The 27,479-nt window shown below is 33.7% G+C and overlaps 1 protein-coding gene across 4 annotated transcripts in view; it reads left to right on the forward strand.

The window, feature by feature from the left end:
- The window catches only part of Cep135 (Centrosomal protein 135kDa), a 218,125-nt gene that overhangs the window by 27,359 nt on the left and 163,287 nt on the right, over nucleotides 1-27,479 (forward strand). For 3 of the 4 annotated variants that reach the window (XM_072526296.1, XM_072526297.1, XM_072526298.1), the window contains exons 7-13: nucleotides 2,605-2,807; nucleotides 4,685-4,800; nucleotides 7,279-7,584; nucleotides 11,686-11,796; nucleotides 14,534-14,698; nucleotides 15,574-15,669; nucleotides 15,820-16,049. In XM_072526296.1, the coding sequence (XP_072382397.1) occupies nucleotides 2,605-2,807; nucleotides 4,685-4,800; nucleotides 7,279-7,584; nucleotides 11,686-11,796; nucleotides 14,534-14,698; nucleotides 15,574-15,669; nucleotides 15,820-16,049 (1,227 nt within the window). The remainder of the gene's footprint in view (nucleotides 1-2,604; nucleotides 2,808-4,684; nucleotides 4,801-7,278; nucleotides 7,585-11,685; nucleotides 11,797-14,533; nucleotides 14,699-15,573; nucleotides 15,670-15,819; nucleotides 16,050-27,479) is intronic. The other variant, XM_072526299.1, reaches the window with a different exon arrangement.

Raw genomic sequence — 27,479 nt, forward strand, 5'->3', positions numbered from 1 at the left:
GAAATAAATAAAATAAATTAAAGTAAATTAAAACCATCGCCGATTGCTTTCTCTCCTCGGTCACTAACAGAGTGCTACATCCCGTTTTTGTGATGTGGTTTACGGCATTGGTTCAGTTATCTTTCGCTACTTTTTGTATCATCATCATCAACCTGTATGCGTCCACTGCTGGACATAGGTCTCCCTCAGCTCTTTCCATCTGTCTCTGTCTTGTGCGGCTTGCATCCAGTCTCTGCTAACAGGCTTCAGGTCGTTAGTCCATCTGGTTGGTGTGAGTCCTCTGCTGCGTAGTGCTTCTTCTCAAAGGTCTAATCTCGACAATACGTTTTGTCTATCGGTTGTCTAATAATCTGGCGACGTATCCTGTCCAATTCCATTTCAGCAACGCGATTTTTTCGATGGCGTCTGTTGTTTTTGTTCTACTACGACGAATTTCTTCCGTTGGTATTTGGTCTCTCAGAAAGACCAAATGCTTCTGCTCTGCTTAGGCTAATCATATGCGACATGAGAGCTCAAATGTCTGGTTATCTCTGCCCACCGAATTTTATGTCCTAAGTACTTATACGATGCAGTCTGCACAATATGCCTTTCATCAACAGCAATATTTCGATTTAGCATCAGATTAGTCATTATTTGGGTCTTGTTCATATTAATCTTTAGTCCGACCTCCAAGGAACCGTAATATAATTGTTCAAACATTATCCTTACGATCGGTTTTAATATCGTTTTGAAGCTAGTTTCTTGTGGCATTTTAAAGTAATTACTATTTAAATGGGAATAAGCCACAATTACAGGTTAAAGTAAGTTTATTATCGGGTTTAAGGATGATGTAATCTGCAAATCTCAAATGACTGAGCTTCTCTCGATTTATGTTGATACCATGCTCGTTCAGATCTACGTTCTCACAAGTATGTTCTAAAAGCGTTGTGAATAACTTTGGAGAGACGTTGTCTCCTTGCCGTACTCCTCGCTGTATACAGAATTTATTTGTTTCTTCTTCAGATAATCTTACGCTAACTGTGGCATTTTGATGAATATATTTTATTATGTTAGTGTAGTGATGGTCTATTCGGCATTCTGTCAATGCTTTTAACATTTTCTGATGGCTTATGGTATCGAATGCTTTCTTGTAGTCCACGATCATATCAGTGCCAATGGTTTGTTGTATTCTGCAGACTTCTTTATCAGGTTCTTTATCACTAGTAAGTGGTCGTTAGTCCTGTATCCCGATCTAAATCCAGCTTGTTCTCTAAGCTGATAAAATTCTAACTTAGGGTCCAGTCTTTTTTTTATAAAACAATGACTGCATTTTTGCATTGAGAAGGAGTTTTTCCTTGGTAGATACAAGTGGTGAAAAGCTTGTATCACTCTTGAATCACCTCGATCGCTACTCCGTTATCGCCAGGGGATTTGTAATTTTTCATTTCTAAAAGTGCCGTTTTGATGTCGCATGGAGTTATTTCTGACATTGATTCTGATCCCTGGTTTGTGATTTTGGGCATGGGCTGATAAAACGATTTCATATTAAATCTACTGGAATTTCAATATATTGGATTAAAAAATATATTCGCTGCCACTATGCTTGATTATTATTCTTCGGGCCTTTTTATGGGAGCATTTAAACCAGTTGAATATCCTTCTATAAAGATTTGTCGAGAACTTGTAATATTTTTATTTACCCATCCTTTTGAAACAGTATGACTTTCGTTAATCCAGGTTTTATCTCAACAGTAAACGAAAAAAACGTCTCCCGTCTGTTTTAAATTTTTTGTTCACAAATATTGCCTTCTCCAGCAAATAATTCCTTCTGCATTGTTTAATATGAGTTTTTTACTTTAATTTTCATATGAAAACCGGCTTATTTAAGTAATTTGTATAACTTATCTTGGCTAAAGTGAAGAAAATTATTATCTTTAATTACGTTTAATGTTTTGCCCAATGCTGGAATCTCCTTCTTTATATAGAACGGATCAACTTTTTTTCGAAGAACGTTTTTATGTGAGTTATCAATTTTCATTTTTTTATTCTTTTTGGCTCTGATTAAATGGTTCTTTTACTAACACACTGACCACATAATCACTACATAATTAACAGTTGACGGATATTAATGAATAAGTGAGTTGTGCACATTTTAAACAATAGTTTTTTCTTCTCAAAGAAAACGCGTTTTTTCCAAGTTTATCTGGAGTTTAATACAATGTAACACAGTGTCCCAAAATACATAACTCTGAATTAAAAAAAAAAATCTTTATTGATTTACTCTATTCGTAAATTTATTGTTCATTTCTAATAACCAATCGTGTTTATCTATTGCTTTACCTATTATAATTTTTAATTAGGATTTCATTAGTTTTTTACAAAAAAAATATTGTTAGTGTTTACTAAATCACAAAAACATGTAATAATTATTGTACGTATTTATTACCCTAATTATTGTATTATGCTTATTATTCATTTTATTTTCTCCCAAAATGTGTTATGTTTATTGATAGTCGTTATCGATATAAACCGATAAGTCGTTTTTAAAATCCTCTTTTACACAGTCAGATGTTCGGTAAACCCAAAATTAGATTCTTTTCTAAAGTTTTAATATAAGCTTTGTAGATTGCAGGATCGAATGAACGAATCAGTAGTAACAGTGCAAACATTGGAACGGGAAGTCACCAAACTTAAAGTGGAGAAAGCGGAATTAATTTCCGAGTTGGAAGCTGTCAAATTTGAAAAGAAAAATTTGCAGATGCTGCTTGAAACGGAAACTGACGACAAAAAAAGACTTATGGACCGCCTAAATAATTTTACAGTTATAGGTGAGTTGAGTTCAATAGATTACTTTTTTCTTTGATAGTAGTTAGTCGACATACAATTATCGGCTTTTCTCTCAAATTTCTGACTTAATTTCTTCTAACCAGCATTTTCTTTCTTATTCCTCTTTTTCTGTAGTCTAGTTTCAAAGGCACAAACCTCGTTTGATATTTCTCCTTCTCCTGTTATTGACCATTCTTAGCACTCTACTATACTCTTATTCATTTTTTTATGTACGCGTCAACTTGTACTGTGTTAAATTATATTTTCTAAGTTAATGCCTTCCCAGGTATGTAACTTGTTCTATATTATTTATTCATGGAATAGAAATAAAATCAAGTAATTTAAAATGTTTCTGATGAGTTTAAAGTTAATGCTATGGAAATTATCATAGTTAATCGTTTTAGAAATAGCTTTATCAGAAATAGTAGCGCGCATCAACCGTGTCCCCTGACTGATGATAGACACATGTACACGTACGCACACACTCACGCACGCGCGCTGACTTAAGGGGTAGAGATACTTCTCTGTATGATCTACCTACGTAAGAAACTCTTTTTAAATTCTCTGGTTAACTATGGACATTGCACCGAAATTTTCATCTTCTGTATTCTTACGAGGTGGCCCATGAGCTACATTTTCTCTCTGCTTTCTTTTTTTTTGTAGTTATAGAATTCTATTTAATAGGTTGTATTTCCTATCTTTAATGGGTTGGGATGTGTCATTTTGTCTTTGGGATTATGTGTAGGTCTTCTGCTTGTTTTTTTCTTCTTGAGGGATCCTTCTTTTTAGAAGGATGAAAGAAAAGATATTAGACTTACTTACCCATTTCTTCTAGTGTCGTTTGTTGGGTCAGCTCCTTTTGTTGGTTGATCCGTTCCATGAATTTAGTTATCTTAATTTCCATGAAGGTTGCCATCATGAGTATATTGTCTAGGTTGGTCCTGTTTCCTGCTTCTTCTGAGGGAGTGAAGTTTGTTGCCGTACCATGTTTAGGTGCGTTTTTCTGCAGTCTTTATAGTTGGTCGGGTGTTTCGCAATTTGGACGCTTCGCTGGTTTCTTTTTAGAAAGTATGAATTATGTTGCACAGTGATTTTATTTTACACACTTGATGAGGGCGTCACATATGCTGCTTATGTGTTAAAATTATATTATAGCACTGCACGAAATTTGTCAGTCTATTCAGATTTTCGATTGTCACTTGTAGGTGCATTAGTTTTTTCACTTTCGCCTTGCCTCTTTTTCCTGGCCTGGCACCTGTACTATATGAAATGGCGGAGGCCTTTTATTTAATCTTGACGTGTTCTTGACGCTGGTTGGATGGAAGTTAGGGTCTTGTAAGTTCCTTCTTTATTTCTTCATGACTTTCTAGGGTCAGTCCCTTGACTTCCTTATAAGTCCGGTTTCTCCTCTGTCGGTTAATTTTATATTAGACCGATGATTACACTGCCCTAGTGGTACAGTATATTCTCACCGAAAGTCGATGTAAGAGACTTGTGTCGCCAGTCACAAGGGTACATGCTTGCAGCGTGATGTGCTGGATAGGTACGTTTCAATTTATTGATAATTAACTTAAATTGTGTTGAGCTGGGATAGACTATCCGTCCATGTCTTATGTACACATAGTCAATAGCGTTGTGAACTGAACTTGTACTCGAGGTGAGAGAGGATTCCGGTATATAACACTTCCGTTTCTGCCCGTATATTAACCGGTTAACCGAAAGTTAACCAGTTCCAACGGTAAATCAATATTTAATTCATAGTTTTCAACATTAAATCATGACAGTTCTGTCCGCAGTTAAAATTAGTCAATAGCTTCCTATTTTAGTATTGCTAGATTATTAAAACATTTTTTTTGTTTATGTATTTTTTATTTTTTAGAACAAAGTTTAAACATGGAAATTGACAGATTGTTAAGACTTTCAGGAGAACAAAAACGAAAAATTGCTGAATTAGAATCTGATGTTATAGCCAGTAAAGTTGTTTCTTCGAATTTAGTAAGTGATATTATTGAATTTAATATAACTTTAGTGTATACAAGGTTTGACAAACAGATTGGTCATAAATGATACAACAATTTTTGGGGATGAAAATAAGTCGATTTGTCCTAGCTTACCTACATACTAAAGTGAACCCAAAAAAGTTACGGATTGTTAAGGTTATAAAATAAAACTGATATTTTTAATATTGCTCCAAAACTGTTTAAAACTGTTTTTATGAAAATTTATATTATGTGTTTAAGGTTTAAGGTTTCTCCACATCTTTTACCCCCATAACTTTTTTGTAGTATAATATGGGATTTACAGCGAGGTGCCAATCGAATGAAATTACCTTTTACTATTTGTTTGTAAAAGCATTCATTTAGAAGATAGAGCCACAAGAGATAATCATTGTTAAACATGTAATTTCACAAGTTTGAAGAAAGTTAACAAAACGACACCATAAGTAATCCAGAAACGCCCATAATAAGCGATTTAAAGATATCAACAATACCATATGTAAAGAGTCATAAAAATTGAAAACGATAGAAAATAAGTACAACATCACAACAACATTCAAAACAACATATACACTCATATCTATTCTGTCCCTAAACAAACCTATAAACACACAAATGAGATTACAGTACTGCATCTATAAAATACCCTGTAGAGACCTGAGAAGCCGCAAGATTAGTAAGTGTCAGGATAAACGGGCATGAAACATACCTCAAAAACAGTGACGCAGCTCTCATCTTACTTAATGAAGAAAAATGTGTAGCAAACCCATCAGCAGAATGTAGAAAACTCTTGTTGCCAATACTAAAAGAAGAAGTCAACAACAAGAAAATATTTACAAAACACACACACATATATATATATATATATATATATATATATATATATATATATATATATATATATATATATATATATAGGTATATATATATATATATATATATATATATATATATATAGGGAATATTAAAAAAAATTAGAATTAAACCATACCAATGAAAATAAGACAGAATTTGGTACAAAAAGAAAGGGGGAAAATAAAGGGCGCCACCTAGTTTTTTTCGAGGGAGGAGAAAATCTCTTCACTTGGCATATGAGAAGATTTGTTTAAGAAGGATTTTAAAAGAATGACAAATATGCTAAACCGCTCTATCAAACCAAAATGCACACATAGTTAAAAGAACGAGAAACAAACACAGTTAACTTATATGGTCGCTCTACATTCCTGTCAGAATTATCTTATTGTTTCCCAAAAGAAAGGGAGATTATTAGAGAGTAATAAATAAATAATTGCTACTGATTAACGATTTTTATTTCTTTCTGGTAAAAAGTTCAGCCAAATGAAAGTTAATATAGAGATACCAACATAATAACAAAATAGACAAACCAAACAATGCAAATATCAAAATGAAAAATATAAATTAAAACAATTTTGGTTTTAAACAAATACTTCTAGAATTATGTGGAATATCTTTATAGCTGGGTAAAGTAGAAGTGTAAATTTCGTTTTAAATTAAATGATACTCAAATTAAATGTAAAAATAAACAAAAATGTTATGACATTACCTTAGTTATTAGCACATCATGATATGTACGTATGACATCTGATCTAGTGAAATATACCTACAAAATTTAACCGAACAAAAAGTATATTAATTATCATTTAATTACTAGAGTACTGAACATACTGCATTGCACTTATTACATATGGAACACAAATTAAAAATAAAACCAGGTATATTTCCTTCGTTCGCCATTAGAAAATATTCAGCATTGTGTTTCCAACTGTTTTGGCAGTTTTTAAATTAAGTTTAAAAACTTTTGAATTCAAAACAAAGAATTCTGCTCATTTTCATGTAATCGGCACTGACTTTAAATTTTATTTAGTTAGCTTTAAAAACTTATAACGCCATTTCTGTTTGGCTGCTAAATGGTGTTTTTTTAAATGAGAGTATTAATTTGTGCACTTAAATGACTGTTACGCTTCAGCTGGAATTATCAGACATTTCTGCTAATCTTTTTCGCAGCTTTCGTCAACAAAATCCAACAATTTTTTTCCCTCTGCTTCCAGACCAAAAGTGACCCCTGGTGTCAAATTCCCCCCACAACGATACGCACGCTCGAGGATTCTGAAGTGCTTTATTTTTTTTAATGCGTAGTAAAAAGAGCAGCCAATAATTTGTCTATCATTATTCGAAACTGCGTAATTATTTTTTAAAAATTCTATAGGTGGAACTGAGACAAAACGAATTGAAAAGTGAGATAGTAAATCAAACACTTTAGAAGCTACACTTCCTAATATAAACAAACTCTTAAAGTTTTTTACACAAATATTTTAGAACGCACAATGACATGATCCATATTCGGTTCTTATGATTTACAGGGTAAATGTATGCCGTAAAATGGGATATCCTCATAATTTTTTGTACTCTCTTGAATATTTAGATCAATGTTATACATTAATTTTTTTTTGGTTAGAGAGCAAGCCTTGATGTAGAAAACTTGCAGAAACAACGATTTCAAATACCTGATTCATCTGCGCATACCAAAAAAATATCGGTTACAAAAACTCACAAAAAAACTTGTAGAAAAGCTCTTTCAGGATCAGCTAAACTGGATTCAGTAGGGAATGAAGCTAAAGAGAACTTAGATCAGATCAAACCGACACCTCCTGGCTTGCAGTACGATCCTAAAATGGGATCAAAGTGTTGTTGCGAAGTTGGCGGTTGTATTAAATGGATGAGGGAGCTGCTCGAGAAAGATATGGCTTTGAGACAAGAACAGGTAAACGCGTTAAACAAGATTCTAATTCTTTTTAGAACTATTTTTTTCGTGTATACGTCAATTGCAGTAGTTATGACGTTGTTAAGTAGTAATTTTAACTCTTTTTAATACCAAAAGAACAGTTTCGCGTTAATAGTTGCAGAGTTACTATGATTATAATTATATTACAGCGTAATACAGGCACAATATTTTCCCGCTTTATATTATACTTTACTTTTCTATATATTCATAATACGTCTTAATTTTGTTAAAATTTTTTGTTAATTATATTAGAGCCTAGCACTTTTCCTTGCCAAACAATTTGGATTTAAAAAAGTTCACTATGATTGAAACTTTTATTTGGGATTGTTTACTCGGAATTATATATTTAGAAACCCTTTAGCCAAATTTTTAGCTCCTTAAGTGACCCTAGAAGTTCCCTATCGCAAAAAATGTGTTTTTCGAAAGAAAATTTTACTGAACAATTTCAGAATTCAGAAATTCAGAATTTATATTTTTTTTTAAACGCGTTGTTTGTGGTAGAGGATCCTTGGTGCTCCTATAAGAACTAAAGTTTGGCTAAAGGAATTTCTAAATTACTACTTTCGAGTGTCCAATTACAAATAAGAATCCAGCCGAGTGCAGATTTTACCATCTTATCCCGATATATCCTTTATAGCTGAATATTTACGCCGACACCTTGTCTGCCTTGTCAATGCTATTTCTATTTTTCTTTTGTCCCTCGGCTACATTAAGAATTTCATATACATTATATTTACATAAATCTCCTCGATCATGTTTTCTTGGCATCACGATTTATACCAATGAGCGTTATCTTAATTGAAGACAAGAAGGCAATCATTTAGTATGCTCAATATATGGTGGTAGATGATACTGATGCCAACATTTTAGACATGTTTAAACAATAAATAAAGTCACGGAAATTTAATTGCTCAGGAAATTAGGAAAATCACGAAGAATGAATAATAATCAAGGAATATTAATAATCCCAAAATGTTATAAACGATAAAAGCAGGTATTTTCAAAGATTAAATTTTTAACAGTTCCAGCATCGCACTGTTTTAGAACAATGAAAGTGTTGAAATTGTTGCTACTCTTTACCAACAAGCAATATGCCCCTTCGCAGTATTTTTCCGCAAAATCTATTCACTTTTATGTGGCATTGACAAGTCGCCTTTGAATATTAAGAATATAGTTCCTTGGAAACAATTAAGTTTGCAGATGTCTTAGCACTCTAAATCTCTTACCTACTGGTGGACGTTTCCTTAATTTAAATAAAATGAATAATGGAAGTATATGACCAGTTTGTTGTAAATATTTATATTTATGGTTAAAGAGACTGTAATAATCTTATATAATTACTATTATACTTAATTTAAATAAATATTATAAAATTTGTGTTCTATAATTCAAGTTTGAATAGTTATTGTTAGATAATTTTATTTTATTGCAAAGTTTGTTAATAAATTTATAAATGAATACATTATATTTGTTTCTGATTTTAAGTAAGTATTTTTAAGTAAGTCACATTACATTAATATGTGTTCTACAAATAGCAAAAATTTATGAAGAAAAAAACTGTTCTAAATAAAAAAAAAATATACTCAGTGACATTAGAAGTGTTACACCCAGAAGGAATAATTTCTTGAAATTAATTTATTGGCAACATGGTAGATTTACATCAAGAATGAAACGATAACGTTGTCAAGAATTTTTATTAACAAGTAATAAAAAAAAATTAATAATGTGTTTGGCGACCCCGTAGCTGAATACACTCCTGTATACGTGTAGGCATGGACAAAATGAGATGTTCGATGTCTGCTTGTGGCACCTCGTTCCAAGCAACTTAAACTTCATGTATTAACTGTGCCAGAGTCTGTGGATGGTGGTGCAAAGTGGACAGTCTCCTTCCCATCATATCCCATACATGTTCGATAGGATTTAAATCAGGAGCACGGGGCGGCTGTGGCAACACATTAACGCCAACTTATTGCAGAAAGTCCATAGTTTGATGAGCAATATGGGGACGCGCGTTGTCTTGCTGAAAAAGGACGTCTCGACGGCCGTCGAGATAAGGCAGTAAAGTGGTTTGTAAGATATCTTCAACATAACGCGCAGCTGTGGTATTGCCTCGAATAAACACAAATGGTGATCGGTTACCATGGGCAATAGCCCCCCAAACCATTACTAAAACTGTCCTATGTACATGCTTCTCAACAGCAAACCCGATATCTCGTCACTCTCCACGGCAGCGTCTTACCATCCTACGACCATTATGCATTCCTAAACAGAATCATGATTCATCACTGAATGCTACATTACTCTATTCTGCTACCCAATGCTGCCGTTCTCTGCGCCAATTCAAACGTTGATGACAGTGGTCTGCAGTCTAAGGAAGCACTAGTCGTGGGCGGAATGAAACCAGTCCAAAGGCTCGAATGCGACGGTATAGTGTACGCATACTAACAGGTCTAACTACTACTTCAAACCATGGGTTAGCAATTTGACGCGCAGTAGCAAAACGGTCTCGCAGAGCTAGTAATCTAAAACGCTTATCTTGACGCTCTGTAGTACACCTTGGTTGACCAGTTGGTCTTCTTTGTGTTCCTCTACATTCGTTTGTCCACACACGATAGACATGCATAACGGTCATTGCCGTACAATTAACACGGCGGCCAATTTCGCGATACGACAAACCCATATCTTTATACGCAATAATTCTACCCCTGTCAAAATCGCTAACATGGTGGTAATTATGGTGTATTCGAACTCGAGGCATTTTCTTACACTGAATACAATTAGACTGAGGAACAATAACTAAAAATTTCTATTCGCTCTGTGCGTGACCATGGTAGGGGTACCTTGAAACGATACCAGCATACGTAGCGGCGAAATATGAGAAAATTGGACCTTTTTACGCATAAATTGTATTAAAAATGGGTGCAAATACATGTTACGTATTTAATTGTGCTAATAATAGCAAAAATAGTAAATGAAGCTTTTATAGGTTTCCAAAGAGTACATATAAATTAGATAAAAGAAAAAGATGGATTCGTGCTGTTAATATGAAAAAGTAAAAATCACATAATTTTATATTTATGCAATTGAAATAGAAAAAATTTAAATAATTTACCTTAGATGATATTTCATAAGGCTTCAAGGTAACTACATCCTGTCTGATGACTTTAGCTTTTATATAATAATTTTGACTATTATTGTTTTTAATTACATCCTCTTCCATATGAAAAACTTGATTTGCCAGTACTAGATTTTTCCCTGTCTTTTACGTTTGGGGTTGAAAAGATAAAGTTGATAAATTTTTAGAAACCCAGTTTTTAATACTAAATTTATTTTGTACATAAACTGAAAAAAATATAATTAAAAAACTAATTATTAATAACTTTCAATTTCGTATCTATTTTACATATGTTTAACCTCAAATTGGGAGGTCCAAAACTGTCAGATGAAGGCGGTAGATGTCGCGTCAGTCACGCATGGAGCGAATACGAACTGGTTTTCACAAGTCGGAATCTTCACAAAAAAATTTAGAAGATAACACTTTATTTTTACAAAAAGTAGAACAGATAAAACATTGATATTGTTATGATAGCATGTTTTAAATAAAGTCATTCTGTTGCCAAAAAATTAAGTTCAAGAAATTACTCCTTCTGGGTGTAACACTTCTAATGTCACTGAGTATAAAAGTAGTCGGTAAAAATTAGTGTTTATTAACTTTTTTAACAGGAGGATTACCTTATTTAAACCAAATAAATGCTAATGGCATGAAAACAAAACTTTACTATTTTTTTTAAAACTTCCCATTTTTATATATATAATAATCTATAAACGACTATAAAATTTAAAAAATAAACATTTAAACCTTTCTTTTATTGTTTTCATTGATTTTGCATGTGAATAATTTTTTACTTTAAGTTGCACTCAATATTGGCTATGAGCACATGGTTGTACAGTACTTCTAGCCAGTGTTAAAATTTTACCAACCTAGCACAAAATTAAGTATTAAATTAACTGAACAGTTCAGTAAATAATATGAGCTTAATGTAAATTTAAAAACGATGACATTGTTTTTCTATTTTATAGGCTTCCCAGCAAATTGAATCCTTACGAAAAGAAAAAGAATTTTATTTAAAGGAATACCATAAATTATTAGAACATAATAAGTCAACACCACAATTTGAGAAATCCAGCAAAGTAAGTAACATATAAGTATACTCCACTTATCAATATTATAATTTGATTATTTTGTCTGTCTTTCCGTAATACAAACCTCTGAGATACCTATCCACAAAAACTACTACTAATTTTAATAATATATATTATAGTTCATATCTGGTTTATTATGAAGAAATATTTGTTAAATAAATATTTTTTATTTAATAAAGAAATAACGTTGTTTATAAAGAAATAAAGGCTTTGGAAATTTTATAAAATAATATGTATTGTCTTTAAAGGATTTAGAGCGTGTATCACTCTTACATACTATATAATGACATCACTTCGTTGTTCCTTTTTTATACATCAGGTATCATTATATGTAATAATCGATTAAAAAAATTGATTTGCTGTTTGAGGCACTTTTTCCTTTATTTTCGTATTCCTTTTTTTTTTAATAACTAGACTTGCTTTGGTATTTTTTATCTTAATTCTGTGTTTACATGCATCTTATTGTTATTTATATCACTAACCTAACCTAAAATCTTTGTTAACAAAAAACAATACCTACTAAAAAAATGGCTGACCAAAGGACAAAGTTTTGCAATAAAATTGTTAGTGTTTTATATATAAAATTAAATAAAAATGAAATAATTAAAATAATGGAAAAATATATATGATCATTTGGTGATAGGATTATAAGTGTTTTATGTATAAATTAATCAAATATCATCAGGAGTGGCAAACACGAGACTATAGCTTATTTGTAGTGTACCGTTTTACTTCTAACCTATTGTCAACAAAAATAGAATGTAAGTAAATATACTTTATTATTAAAGAATTACTGTTCTTAAGAAGTATGTTGAATGTATACACAATCAATATATAAAATATAATTAGCTTATTTTGTCTGTATGTCCGTAATGAAAACCCCAGCTCGGGAATTACATCATATCTCCCATGTTATTGGCCTTAAGGCGACTACCCAAATGGCACTACACCATTTATTCGTTACTAATGAACGTATAGCGGCGTATATATTTTGCTTATTTCGTCTGTTTGTCTCTCATCCGTAACAAAAACCTCAGCACCGGCATTACATCATATCTCAGTTGATATTGCTCCGATAGGAGCGTATGATGCGTTAAATGAAAAGGGGAGGGAATAACGAATATATTAAGATAGACAAAACGAACAAGGTGACTAGCAAAAGGGCACTACCTTATGTTCTTTATTAATGAACGTATAGCGACATACGAGATATCACATGACAGTATCAGTATATATATATATATATATATATATATATATATATATATATATATATATATATATATATATATATATATATATATATATATTTGCTTATTCTGTCTGTTTGCCTGTCCGTAACGAAAACCCGAGCGCCGGCAATACATCATATATCCTTTGGTATTGCTCAGATTAGTTATTAGTTGTGTTGTGTTCATATCATCCACTCGCGGACAGTATTTTTTTTTGACACCCTCAAGGTCGGCTCTGGATCAGAGTATTTTGTAGCTGATCCCCTTTTAACAAATTCATCAGTTCTTTTGTAGACCTCTATTTTCCGATGACTAGTGTGATACTGTTATGCTCTGCCAGTCTGTCGATTTCTTTTCGAAATTCCCACACCAGCCTAGAAATAAATAGGCTAGTGTGGAAAGCTAGGACACTACTTTGGATCTCCTAAGGGGTCCATAGTCGCTTAACTATCTGTACATATATTAATACGCTAAGTTCAAAACCATTCCTGATGATGTCTTGCCTAATTAAATATTGCATAAATTTCTGCCTGGACTACAAGGGTGTATTCTCCTAGTGAATGATTGCGGTACCACCGTTGCTCGAAAACTGCGTCCTCTCTAAAACTTCGCCCGTCTGTGTACCAGGTGTAAACCTTTAACCTGGGTTATGTGGTCTCTCTGTCACATACATCTCGTGGGTGTTGGATGGCTTTAACTCCATATTTGGGTATCCTATGGTAAGAAGCCATCACTAGGTTTAATACTTCTGTATATGAGACTCTGCCGATTTAATTAATTCGCAGCATATGCTGGTAGGGCTACCATAACATCTGGCAATGCGACTGCTTAACGGTAGAGTAATATCGCGGTTAGATAGTACAGTTTTCATTTTTATAAATATCGCTGGAGTTTGTTTTATTCTGGATCTTTTCTGTTATGCGCTATCCCAATCTTTATTAAGTGTGCAGTCCAATATTTGTATTGTTGAATGCGTTTTATAGATTTTCCGGAACACCTAACACGTTTCTTTGCTTGCTTACCATTTGGTCTTGTTCGCTTCATCTGCGTATAGAAATTTATTTATAACTGAGGTTTTGAAACTGTAAAAGGTTTTTAATACTGATTCAGAAATGGTGTAATTAATCAACTATTGTGCCTACCGGATGAACAAAAATGTCTTTAATTCTTTAGTTTGAGAATTTGCTATCTTTGCTTAAAAATTATAACATTAAGTTGGTATAGTTTAATGTTTTAAATAGCTAAAAGCTAACCAAAGCAATCGATTGAGAAAAATTAAGTCTTCTAATATCAATTCAGTAGACGTTTTGCGAGATACACTTAATTTCAAGTAAAAATGTTTTAGACTACTTTAAGCGAAATCCAACGCATAAAACACTATTCACGGAAACGTAATAAAATTCCATATCATTTTACACTTTTTCGTTGTAATTCATAAAAAATAAATAATAATAAACGTTTTATACTGTTTCTTATTAATGTGTATTTTTTAGCAAGTTGAAGAATTAATGGATAAAATACGAGAAAAGGAACTGATTATTACTACTCTGCAAGATGATTTAAAAACTGCCACTACCGAAAGGTATGCTTTGTCGTCCAGACTTGAAGCTCAGAGTCGAGAAATGACTGACATTGAAGTAGATAGATACTGTACGAAGGTAATATCAAATTTGTACCAAATAATAAGAATAAGCTAAATATATTTCCTGTATTTTAAACTTCGTAACCTTCAATTATTGGAGTTCTCTGGTATTTGTGGGTATGGAGTTTTGGGTTAATTAGTAGGTGGATATCATTCAAATATTTATCCCAAATATAATACCAGCAGAAATAATAAAAATCTAACCAAAATATCGGCACATTCTTAATTTTTACTTACCACTGAAACTTGTGTTTCAAAACTCAATTGCGTTTCTCAGCAAAAAGAAAACTTTATTATTAGTCGTACATTATATATCCAACCTAACTGTTTAGTGAATATTCTCTTTCAACACTGGAATAAGTTTGGTTTCGTGTTCCTATGGCTAGTGTCAACTTCGTAGATTGAATTGGAAATCTTGTTTGATATTTTGTATGGTCCAATCCTTAGTTCATCTAACTTCTTTCTGTTTAGACGGTTTCCATTCTCCACATATACTAAATCTTTAACATTTAATTTAATTTTCTTCTTATGTAGATTTAGATAGATTATGTAGATAGATCAAAGCAATTTTTCGGTCTCTTTCGAGATCTGCCTGTGTATCTATAGATTTCAGTTCGTTAGGCAGAATGCCTCTGTTCGAAATTCTCACAAAAATAGTCATTAAATATTTATCTAACAATAGACGGGCAAATACATCTCGCACATTAGGCAGCAGCCCCCTTTCTCTTTCTCCAAGTCAGGTAAAAATACAACAACAAGAACAGAGACTAAAAATGGTCGTCTTATTATTTAATAATTTCACACACGTGGGGTCTGTTTACAAGGTCCCATCACCCTCGATACGGATATATCAAATGGACATGCAGCATACATATTTTTTGTAATTTTTAGACTGCCTGCAAAAGAAGAGCGAGGGAATTAGATGTACACCGAGAAGAAGTTAAACACCTAGAGAAAGAAAACTCTGCACTTAAAGGCAGAATACAAGTAAGCGAATGTATTATTGTGTTTACATATTATTTCGTCTATTTATTGAAATAGTCTTGCCAAACTGACTAAAATTTATCAAACTGACTAAAATTTATCAAACTAACCCAAATTAAAACAAAGTAATGACTATTTTTCTTATAATTCTAGGCTCTTAACGAATCTTCGGTTTTCAACGAAGAAAGAATGAAAAGGGCTTTTCAAGAAATGGAGGAACATATAACTAAACTTGAGAATGAAAGAAGAGATCTAGTTATTAGCCAAAATACTAACCGGTCTAACATAACGCATCTTGAAGATGAATGTCAGATCCTTAAAGAGAAATTAAAATTAGCACAAAACGAAGCTAATACTCATAAAGCCAACTATGAACAGCTGAAGTAAGTAAATGATTATTCTTTTTCCAATATTCTTCCTACGATTTTCGTTTATAGATGAGTAAGGTTTTGTCATATTTGACTTATGTGAAATTGTGTAAAGTGGAATGGAAATATATTTATTGGCAGAGAATATAAATATTCAAATAGTGTAGTCTATTACGAATTATGAATGTTCTTGGGAAAAACACTTTATTAAAAACTGAACTTCACAATTAAAACTTTTATTTCGACTTACAAAGATTTTAGTAACAACAATAATAATTTAAATCAGACTATATTTTAAATCAGACTGAAAAATATTGATTTTAACATGGTGTTTTTATAATTTATTAATTGCTGATCTTGCTGTTCAATACGTCGCAATTTAGTCCAGAATGTTCAAGCGGTAGCCCTGTGTTGGAATCCACGTGGTGGAACTTACTGGATGGTAGCGGTCATTGTACTGTAACTACTCCATCCCCTGAAGAAGTTTTGTGAGGGACGAACAGAACTGTTGAGTTGGCCTCTTCTGGAGTTTCGTCGCTAGGTTTTTTTGTTATTTGTTTTATACCTGTAACATATATAGAGGCAGATTATTGTAATAAAGATATATAAAGGAGTCATCCAAAAATGGTTATGGCTATGGTTCCATAATTTCGGATTAATTGTCTCTAGATGTTCATCTTCCTTAGAGAATTGATGATTCAAATCCTTAATGATTTGAATTTAATCGCTGTTTGAATATCTATGGTCCTTATTTTGGGAAGCATTAGCGGTTGCTCTGGGATGGTTGTCCTTGAATTTATGTAACTCTGGATTGGGGTTTTGAATTTGTATCTGGGCGGAAGATTGATGAGATAAGTTTGGACGGATAAGTTAAGATTAATAAGATAGGACAAGAAAATGAAGGATAAATATAATACACGAAAAAGGTAATGGCTAGGTCCATTTTGAACTGCTGTGGTCTTTGCGTCGTACTGGTTTCAATTCTGTCAAATTCTTCTTTTATTCGTACTATTCGTGTAAAATCGTGTGTACTAGTATGAATCTTTGCTTGTCCCAGGTTGAGAGGAATTAATCCTGGGTTGTCTTTCAGGTCCTTGATCTTCTCTTCTTCTCTCATCGTCAGGGTGATCCTGTGCGGACGGTTTAGAATTAGTTTTTGATTTAGGTTGATGTTTTATGTTTTTCTTGTGAACTGTAGTTTTTGATGTTTTTACAGTCACTTCGTTATTTCTTTTTATATGTTTTGCGGAATATCGCGGAAGTAATTTATTTCTGGTAACTGTTTTTCGTGTATAGATTTTTGTGCTTGGTTTATACGTAATAGGGTCTTGTCTCGATTTATTTCTATTTTCAATGACTTTATTTTTATTCTCTTGTATTTGTTGGTTTACTTCCTTATATAATTCCTTTGTTATCTCTCTATGATTTTGGATATAATTGTTCAGTATTACTTTCTGTATGTCAACGTCAAAGGGATCTTTTGCGTTGATATGTCCGTTTAATATGTCGATGGGTCTTAACTTCGTTGCTGAATGTATGGAATTATTGTACCCAATTATAGCGTATAGCATTTGTTCTTTAATCGAGAGCTTTGCTTTGGTGTTCCTTAGGATTCGAAATGTTCGATTAACGTAGAATGAAATCTCTCAATCATCCCGTTGGATTGCGGATTCTCTGGTGTTGTATAGTGGATTGAGATTTTATGAGAGTCTACAAATTCTTGTATTACTCCATTTTTAAATTCCGTACCATTATCGGCTACTATCATTGTTGGGAGTCCATGATGTGTTATAAAAATCAATAGGGCGTTGAGTACATTGATTGCATTTCCTCCATTTATTGGGTAGGCTTGCCCATACTTCGAAAATGCGTCTATTATGGTTAGAAACTTCTGTCCACCAGCCTGGAATAAATCAATGTGAACTATTTCCAGTGGTTTAGTGGGAGTTGGTGTAACCATAAATTTTGGTTTGGGAGGAAGTCTGTCGTATTTATTTTCTTGACATATATCGCAAAAATTTATGATATCTTCTATGTCCTTCTTCATATTAGGCCAGTAATATCGTTTCCTTATTTGACTTTCTGTTTCAGCTATTCCTCTATGGTTCGTTTTTCCTTCATGATAGTTTTTTATAATCTCTTTTTGTTGTTCTTCTAGGTTAACATCTTCCAATAAAAGATTGCACTTTACTAAGTCATATGCGTTGTGTTTAAAAGTTTTCCTGATAATTTCGCAAATTTCTGCGAAAATTTCTTCTTCTGCTTCAAATAAAATTGCATACTTCTTCTTCGGGTTGAGGTGTTCCTTAAAAATTTTTATGGTATCAGCTTTTAACTGATCTTTCGACAGCTGGATATGATAACGTCTTTTATTCGGAAAGGTTTGTATAATTGCTGGAGGTCGTGGATTGTAGTTGACGATTTTGACTATAATTTGGTTATTGTAGAAGTTAAGTGGTTTTTCCGAAATAGGTATACCAAGAATTGGGTTTTCTACTGCTGTATGTATTGTTTCATTTCCGTCTTCGTCCATGTTTTGATCTTCGTTTTCGACAGTGCCTTCTGGGATGTTTTGATCTTCGTTTTCAACAGTATCTTCTGGGATGTTTTCTGGAATTAATTCTGTTGCTTTTTCTTCTACAATCTCGTCGATTATTCGATCTGCATCTGGATTATTAGTCGTTGACCATCCATCGTCTTCCATGTCTACTAAATCATCAAAGACTTCCTTAATTTGTGAATCGATGTCCTTAGTTTCCTTTGTGTGTATTTCGATTCGAGACAGTGCGTCCGCATTTGTATTAGCTTTGCCTTTTTTGTAAATTACTTCGTAGTCAAATTCTTCTAATTTTAATCTCCAACGTACTAGTTTGGAGTTGGGTTCCTTTAGGGAGAATAGATATTGCAAAGGACGGTGGTCTGAAAGTATTTTAAATTTTCTTCCAAATAGGTAAGGTCGAAAATACTTAGTTGCCCACACCATTGCTAACATTTCCTTTTCTATTGTGGAGTACTTGGTTTCGGTTTCATTTAGTGTCCTGGAAGCAAAGGCAATTGGTTTATCACTGCCAACTGGTCCTTGGGAAAGTACTGCACCGATAGCGAAGTTGCTGGCATCTGTTGTGAGGTTAAACGGTTTGGAGAAATCTGGATATTGCAATAACGGCTCATTCATTAATAATTTCCTGCGCGTTTCAAAGCATTCTACGAATTCGGGTGTATGTTCGATCTTTGCATCTTTTTTCAGGCATCTTGTTAGAGGTTTCGTGATTTTTGCGAAGTCTCGAATAAACTTTCTGTAATATCCCAGTAGTCCAAGAAATCCTCTTATTTCTTTTGCTGTTTTCGGTATTGGGTATTTTTCTATTGCTTCAATTTTCGCTGGATTCGGTTTTATGCCTTCTTGTGTGACTACGTGTCCTAGAAAATTAACTTGCTTCTTTAAGAATTCGCATTTGTCAACTTGGATTTTTAGTCGGGCTTCTCTTAATCGTTGAAATACTTTTGTGAGATTTACTATGTGTTCCTGTAGTGATGTTGAATATACTATTACGTCGTCCATATAGACGAGGCATATTTCTCCTTGAAGTCCCTTCAATACGTTGTCCATCATACGTTGGAACGTGGACGGAGCGTTCTTAAGTCCAAATGGCATTCTTAAATATTCATAGTGTCCATTTTCCACATTAAATGCTGTTTTGGGAATATCTTCTTCAGCCATCTCGATTTGGTGAAATCCGCTTGCTAAGTCGAGGGTCGTAAAATATTGACATCTTCCCAATTTGTCCAAAATATCGCTAATGTGAGGAATTCTGTATCTGTCGTCAATTGTCTTCTCGTTGACCTTTCTATAATCTACCACTATCCTCCACTTTATTTTACCGGATGAATCTGGTTTCTTTGCCACGACCCAGATAGGCGAGGACCATGGCGATTGACTTGGTCGAATGATCCCTTGCTCTAACATTGAAGAGATTTGTTTCTTTACTTCTTCCTTGTGCACATACGGATACCGGTATGATTTCGTATATACAGGCTCTTCATCCTTGGTTCTGATGTGGTGTTTAACTTCGTTAGTAAAGCTGAGAGGAGTGTCTGGTTGGTGAAATATATCGGAGAATTTTCGGCATAGGTGGCGAACCTGTTCCTCTTCTTCTTCGTTAAGATGTTCGGTTTTAATTAAGTCGTCGATATCTTGTCTGTAGTCTGGTCCGGAGGTTGTTTCCATGGAATATATATGGAAATCTTGAATGTCTATTTTATTGCTTTCTAGTGGTTCCATAAGAGAAAGATGAATGGGTTCTGACGTGAAGTTGGCAATTTCAGTCCAGGCGAGGTGGTTCTCGGCGTTAGTAAGGGCTTCTCGTACTACGACGCCTTGTACTTTTTGGGTAGGAATAATGATGGTTCCTTTTTCTTCTTTGACAGGAATTTTCACTTGGCTAATAGAATTTGCTTCCAAATGAATGGAATAAAATTGTGTTTTATTTGTTTCGTAATATTTAATGGGGATTGTAGAATCTTTTGTAACTAGGAGCGATTTAGGGAAGTTTAATTGGGCTTCGAAGAGTTTTAGATTGTCGAGGCCAATAAGACCATCGAAAGTTTTGTGAAACTTAAAGAGGTAGAATTTCATTTTGCTGTCAGAATTAAATTCTGAAAATGAAGGAATTTCGGCACAATTTTTTTGGGAATAGTTTTGAAAAATTGATGTGACGACAAAGGGTTCGTGTTTTATGTAACTTGGAAAATATAAAGAAGCTATTTCTGGATTAAGAAATGACTTTGTAGATCCTGTATCGATTAAAAGTCGTAAAGAAGGCTTAGAAATTTCGATGTAGGGTAGCTCCTTCTTGTCGGGAAATGAATAAAGTTCAATTACGTTCCGATTGCTTCTGGTGGGTCCTCTCGAAAATTTACGTTTTCTTCGTATTCGGTTGGTTGATTTTCGTATGTATCTTGTAGAAAATTGTCGTATTCAGGTTCGTAGTAATCGTTGTAGTTGGCATTCTCTTCTTGCTCATCTCCGTGGCATTGTATATTGTAAAGTTCTTCTACGGTGAATTTTGGCTGTGTTCGGTAATTTGGTGTAAAATTTTGACGGCCTCTGGTTGTGGTTTCTGATATTCCACTCATAGGTGTTGGTCTAGACTGTTTTGGCTGTCCGGGTTTGGGTGCCCATACATTTGACTGGTTCTGGGTCTTGAATGCTGGAGGGTTTGAATTTTGTCTAAATTGATCGAAGTTTTGTTGCCGATGTGGTTGCTGAAACTGATTCTGCGGATAGAATTGTCTCATTGGTTGCTGCCATCGTGGAGGTGCAAAATTTGTCTGTTGGTACAATGGTTTCTGGATCTGTACAGGCATCTGCTGTCTCTGAGGTCGGCGTTCTTGATAATTTTCGCTTCTTCCTGATGTTGAAGGTTGACTTATTTGATTTTTTTGAAGATATCGAACATTATTTTCTTCCTGTACGTACTGTATTGCCGTGGCTAAACTTCCTGGTCTCATTGCTCTGATAACAGAGCCCATTGGTTCTCTTAGGCCTGCTAAGAATGTTGTAAGAGCTTGTTGACGGAAAAATTCTTGTTTGCTCCTTTTAATATCGGCATTTATCGTATGTAATTCTAGGTAATTATTAATACAGCTTAAAAGTCCCATGATTTTTTCATAAAAATGCATAATAGATTCTGTTGAGCCTTGTCTTAAATTTACTAGATCCCTTGTAAGCGAATTTTCGTCTCTCTGGTCTCCAAAATTTTGAATTAATGCGTTTTTTATTTCGTCCCAACTTTCGCATCCATATACAGATATAACTTCCTTGGCTCTACCTGTTAATTTACTGATAATACCATGAAGCAAAAATTTGTTTTGTATATTAGCTGCATTAAGTCTGTCATAATAATGGTGTAGAAGTATTGTAATTAATTCATTTGGATTTCCGTCAAAATTTGGAAGAATGCATAAATTTTTAACGTTAAATTGTGGAACTGCCATATTTTAAAAATTTTCAATATAATATATAGTCAATAGTCAAATTGGTTTAGTAATTTTCAATAATCAATATATAAATCTTAATCTACTTTATTTTCTATCTATTAATCTCTATGTTTATTAATATATAGTATTTATTAAGCTATTCAATTTTGTCTAAATCTGACTCTAAAGTCAATCTAAGGACTTTGAGGAGATATTTTTAAATTACTTTAATCTTTGTTAATCTATTCAAATCTTTGTTTTATTTATCTTCTAATTTAGCTCTGATTCAATCTAAGGACTCAGAGGAGTCTGATTTATTAAAAATTCTTTCAAAATCTAATCTTCTTAATTCTAAGTAATAATAAAATCGCTTACAGGATAAAGACGATGCCGATGTGCATTCCTTTGCTCCTGAAGGCTTCTTCTAAATTCTAATTCTCTAATTCCCTCGGGTGAACTCTGCAGACGGTTTCCCTGGGGCTGGTTCTTGGAACAGTGGACAAACCTTAAAAGTGACGAGAATCTGTAAAGATTCTTCCACTTCCGTACTGACTCTGCGCCAATTATGAATGTTCTTGGGAAAAACACTTTTTTAAAAACTGAACTTCACAATTAAAACTTTTATTTCGACTTACAAAGATTTTAGTAACAACAATAATAATTTAAATCAGACTATATTTTAAATCAGACTGAAAAATATTGATTTTAACATGGTGTTTTTATAATTTATTAATTGCTGATCTTGCTGTTCAATATGTCGCAATTTAGTCCAGAATGTTCAAGCGGTAGCCCTGTGTTGGAATCCACGTGGTGGAACTTACTGGATGGTAGCGGTCATTGTACTGTAACTTACGGCTGATGTTTCGTAATCATATATTGTTTATACACAGACTTATAGGTTGTGATCTGGAGTTAATTATTTAACAACAAAACGCTGACAACTTTTGTTTTCAACATGTCCACAAAATTTATTATAATTTATTATTATTACAGCTGTTTCGGCAGAGTGCCTTTATCTTAGCTTCTGTTAAGGGGGGGGGGGGTTAAGAAAATAAAACAACTAAGAGTACATAAAATATCCCATATATTCATACGAAAAATACTAAAGATGTAAAAAATTGGCACAAAAAAAACTTCTGGAAGGTATTGCGGTTTTTCTTTTTAAACATATCCACTATTTAATTACCATTAATTACCATCAATTTCTATTCTCCAGTGAATCTTCATGGGAGTCTAGCTGTTCAGTTTGCTTTCACTTGTTGTGTTACACAAGTACTTAGTTTTTAAGTCTTCTTATGCTCGAACAAGTCCTTTCTGAAGTAGCAGTGAAAACAGGTATGGTTAGGTTAGGTTAGGTATGGTAGCCAATATTTTCAACAATGTGTAAATATTTTAATACAGTTTTTGGTCACATCTATATTAATCAAAAGCTGATTTTGGAGTAAGGGAGGTGAGAGTCATAGCCGCTTTCCACACTTTAAGTTTTGCTTTGACGAAGATGTTTTTTTTTTCGGACAGTACAGCCAAATACATACAAAATGTCTCTTCAATTCAAAACATTAATAGCATCATCAACGTGGCTGGTATGAGGTCTGTGTTAATTGCATGTAATTGCTTTGATAGATTCGAATATTTTGTCACCTGATCAGAGGACATAAATACGCATTACTTCAAAATATAATGCAAGGAAAAATAGAAGGAAAACGGAATCCAGGCCGTAGAAGAATGTCATGGTTGCGTAATTTGAGAGAGTGGTTTGGCTGTACCACTAATGAACTCTTTGAGTCAGCTGTAAACAAGGTCAGGATAGCCTTGATGATTTCCAATCTCCGATAGGAGTGGCACAAGAAGAAGAAGAAGCTTTGATAGCGACAATGTATAGCCTATGACTTTTTGAAGAATCACTAGATACATAACAAAATTCGATGATCGAAGTTTGTTAAGCATTTAGACGGCGTATTGCGGTGTTTTTTTATTGTGGATAGATTGGAGTTCTTCAAGAACATGCACAGTCACTGAATAAATTTCCTTGAAACTTATAACGGTTTCATGCTTGTGAACCCACTGTGTTCCGCCCATCGCAAGCAGGCTTTTTTTATGATCAGCCGGTAACAGATCCCGAATTTTTCTTTCAGAACAGCAGTATGTTAAGCCGAAAGTTTAAATTAGGAATATGAACCAACATAAAGAGTAAGAGGACATTCTTGACGAATGTACGCTTGGACATAATGCAAATACCCACTCATAGCTGCAGCCCCATCATAACCTTCACGTAAGACCATGCTTTTTTATAGTTCTAACTATGAGATTTGCAAGACTGGATCCTGTCACGGCTACAGTTAAAATATACTCTAAGAACATCTTTTTAACTTTATGTTATGTAACATCTTTTAAATCAACATATCGCAAGCGCAGCGAGACTTCCTACATACGCGCAATGTCAGTCGTCTCTTCAGCGAGAATCGAAAAAAATTTAGCATTTTTTACTTCACCGATGATCTTTTGTTGAATAATTTCACCAAAAGTGTCAATTATTGTATTTTGGATTTGTAGGCTCGTGTAAAGGGCATTCTTCTAAGAAGTAATCAAATGTTCAGAAAGATCTTTATCACCAGATTCGGCTGCGTATCGCAACGGTGCTCGAAAATTACTATCATTCTAAAGTAGTTGTTCAGACTCTGGTGTAATGTGAATTCGTCCCGAATCAGTTTAAACTCTTAAAGGAGTATCCTCGTTCTTAAAAAAAACCGTAAAAAGTTATTCCTTTTACGATAGGCATTAGTTTCTTTACTCGCAGGTAGCGGGTAGCACTCCTCTACGATCCCGGTAGAGGACAGGCTACTACAGGGAGTGGCGTAACGGCCGTACGCTAGCTACTGACTTTCTCCTATGTCCAAGCCTTTAGGAGAGGCCAGGTCCCCAACCTATCTTCCTACCGATTTTCCAATCCTTACCACATCCCGATATATCCCGCTATCAACCCGCAATGGCCAGCGTGGTAGTGAAATGGCAAATTTTTCCCGTAAATGACATGACACAAACTAGAAAAAGGCCCTTAGTCCCCGGCGGCCCAACGGTCCCTGGTGACGGTAGCCACCAGATTGGACCAAGGGCAGAGGGTGCAAAGAATCACCGGGATAGACACGGCTACCATGGACAACGAACATTGCATATTGCCACTTGCATAACGTAAGAACGCTTGCAACTGAAGATAAGCTCATTGAATTACAGGAAGAACTTAACTGCATAAAATGGGATGTATTGGGACTTTCCGAAATACGAAGAAAAGGAGAAAACCAATTAGTTTTAAAATCAGGGCATCTGCTATATTCCATTGGAGAAAACGATAAGGCAGTTGGCGGCGTAGACTTTCTCGTGCACAAGAAAGACCTAGATAAAATTGTAAAAATAGAGAGTGTAAGCTCAAGAGTTTTGTACCTCATATTAAAACTGAACGAGAGACGCTCTATTAAAATTATCCAAGTATATGCACTCACGACGAGCTATAGCGATGAAGAAATCGAAAACTTTTATGAAGATATAAATAGAGCTATAGAAAAAGATAAAACCCACCACCTAATCTTAGTGGGCGATTTTAACGCATAAACTTGGATTTAAAGAAGATAACGCAGAAGTGGCTATGGGCTCATTTGGATACGGTGAGCGAAATGATAGAGGAGGTGTGCTACTACATTTTTTGTTGCATCATCGGCTCTATGTGATGAACACATTTTTTAAAAAGAACCAACAACGTAAGTGGACCTGGGCTAGTCCAGATGGCATAACAAAAAACGAAATTGATTTCATCATCACAAACAGAAAAAATATTGTCCAAGATGTTACAGTAATTAATAAAATCACTGTTGGGAGTGACCATCGGTTGGTTAGAACAAAAATAATGATCAACATTAGACGAGAGAGGACAGCAATGATAACAGTGAGGCATTCTAATAAATGGAAATCGATAGAAGATAGAGTAGCTTATCAGAATCTCATAACTTCAGAACTGAAAGAAGTAGAACATCTAAATGAAAATGCATTAGATATAGAGGTGACAAACATGCGAATAAATAGTGCGATTCGAAACGCTCATAGAAAATATAAGGAAAAAGGAAAAAACAAGATGGATAAACTCACTCAAGCTACTAAAGATCTTATAAACAAAAGAAGAGAATTGAAAGACAAATACACAGATAATTTTATAACACTTAGACAGTTAAACAAAGATATCACAAAATCCATTCGAAAAGATGTCAGAAATTACAACACTGAATACATAACTCAATAGATAGATAGAAATAGATAGAAATAAAAGTTTAAAGGTTTTTTATGTAAATCTCATAAGTTCTTATTTGACACTTTAAGAATTGCCGAGTTGAATAAACATACCTTAATTATTGTTTACATTGGCTGATGCACCTGCCAGATACCTCTAAGTAAAGCCGGGAGGGGAATTCTTACCGACCAAAAAACCTCGTTGCGAGAGAATCAGGAATCAGGAGTCGTGGTCTAGCTACCAGCTAACGAGGCGGTTTCCGGTTACTGGCGCCTGATATGGTCATATAAGACAGATATTTTTTTATATCCTTTTATATATATATATATATATATATATATATATATATATATATATATATATATATATATATATAAAAAGATTTGTTCTATTGTTTCTATATATTTTTTTATTTGTTTATAAATCCTCTTACATATAGCATCCTTGAGTTTTCCTTATTACTCAAAGAAAAGATAAGATGGCGTAAAATCATCCTCTCAATTGAGCACATTTTATCTGAAATGAATATTTCAGATAAAATGTGCTCAAGCTATTTTTATGTGGCAATATGAAATAATCTCGAAGTACCTTTTATACAGAGGGGACTGTTATTTTATTCTGTGAGAAACGATTAAATATTGGAGTTAGAGATATCTACAATATCTCTTTTGACAACAAGTTTACCTAAATTTCAAATATTTGGAGGAGATTTAACTAAGAACAATTTTCTTTAATATTTACTGGTGATATAGCCTGAGCAATATAATATTTAGCCGTGCTTAGAAGAACCTCAAAATAGCTACAGAATTGTCGTAAATGTTTTTATAATGGATTAAAAAATTCCGTAACTGAGACCATCCGGTCAACTTTAGTTCAATTACCAAGAGCCGCTTTAAGTAATTTGCTTAATACTTCATTGTTCCTATAGTAATCACTCGCTTGAACTAGATGATTATTCTGGTATAAAGTCACGACCAGGATCAAAACCAGTTCCCCCATCAAAATTTAACATAAAAAACCAAAGACCATTGTCTATCATTCGCCGACTCCACTTTGTATTAAAATCCCACAAATGTGAATCAACTTTACTTTTGAAAGTTATAACACATTATAAATTCACTTTTAAGAAAATCGGTTATTGTTATCAATACCATGCAGATAAAAAAATTTTATCTGCATGGTATTGATAA

Source organism: Diabrotica undecimpunctata, chromosome 3 (assembly GCF_040954645.1).
Source record: "Diabrotica undecimpunctata isolate CICGRU chromosome 3, icDiaUnde3, whole genome shotgun sequence".
Lineage (NCBI taxonomy): Eukaryota > Metazoa > Arthropoda > Insecta > Coleoptera > Chrysomelidae > Diabrotica > Diabrotica undecimpunctata.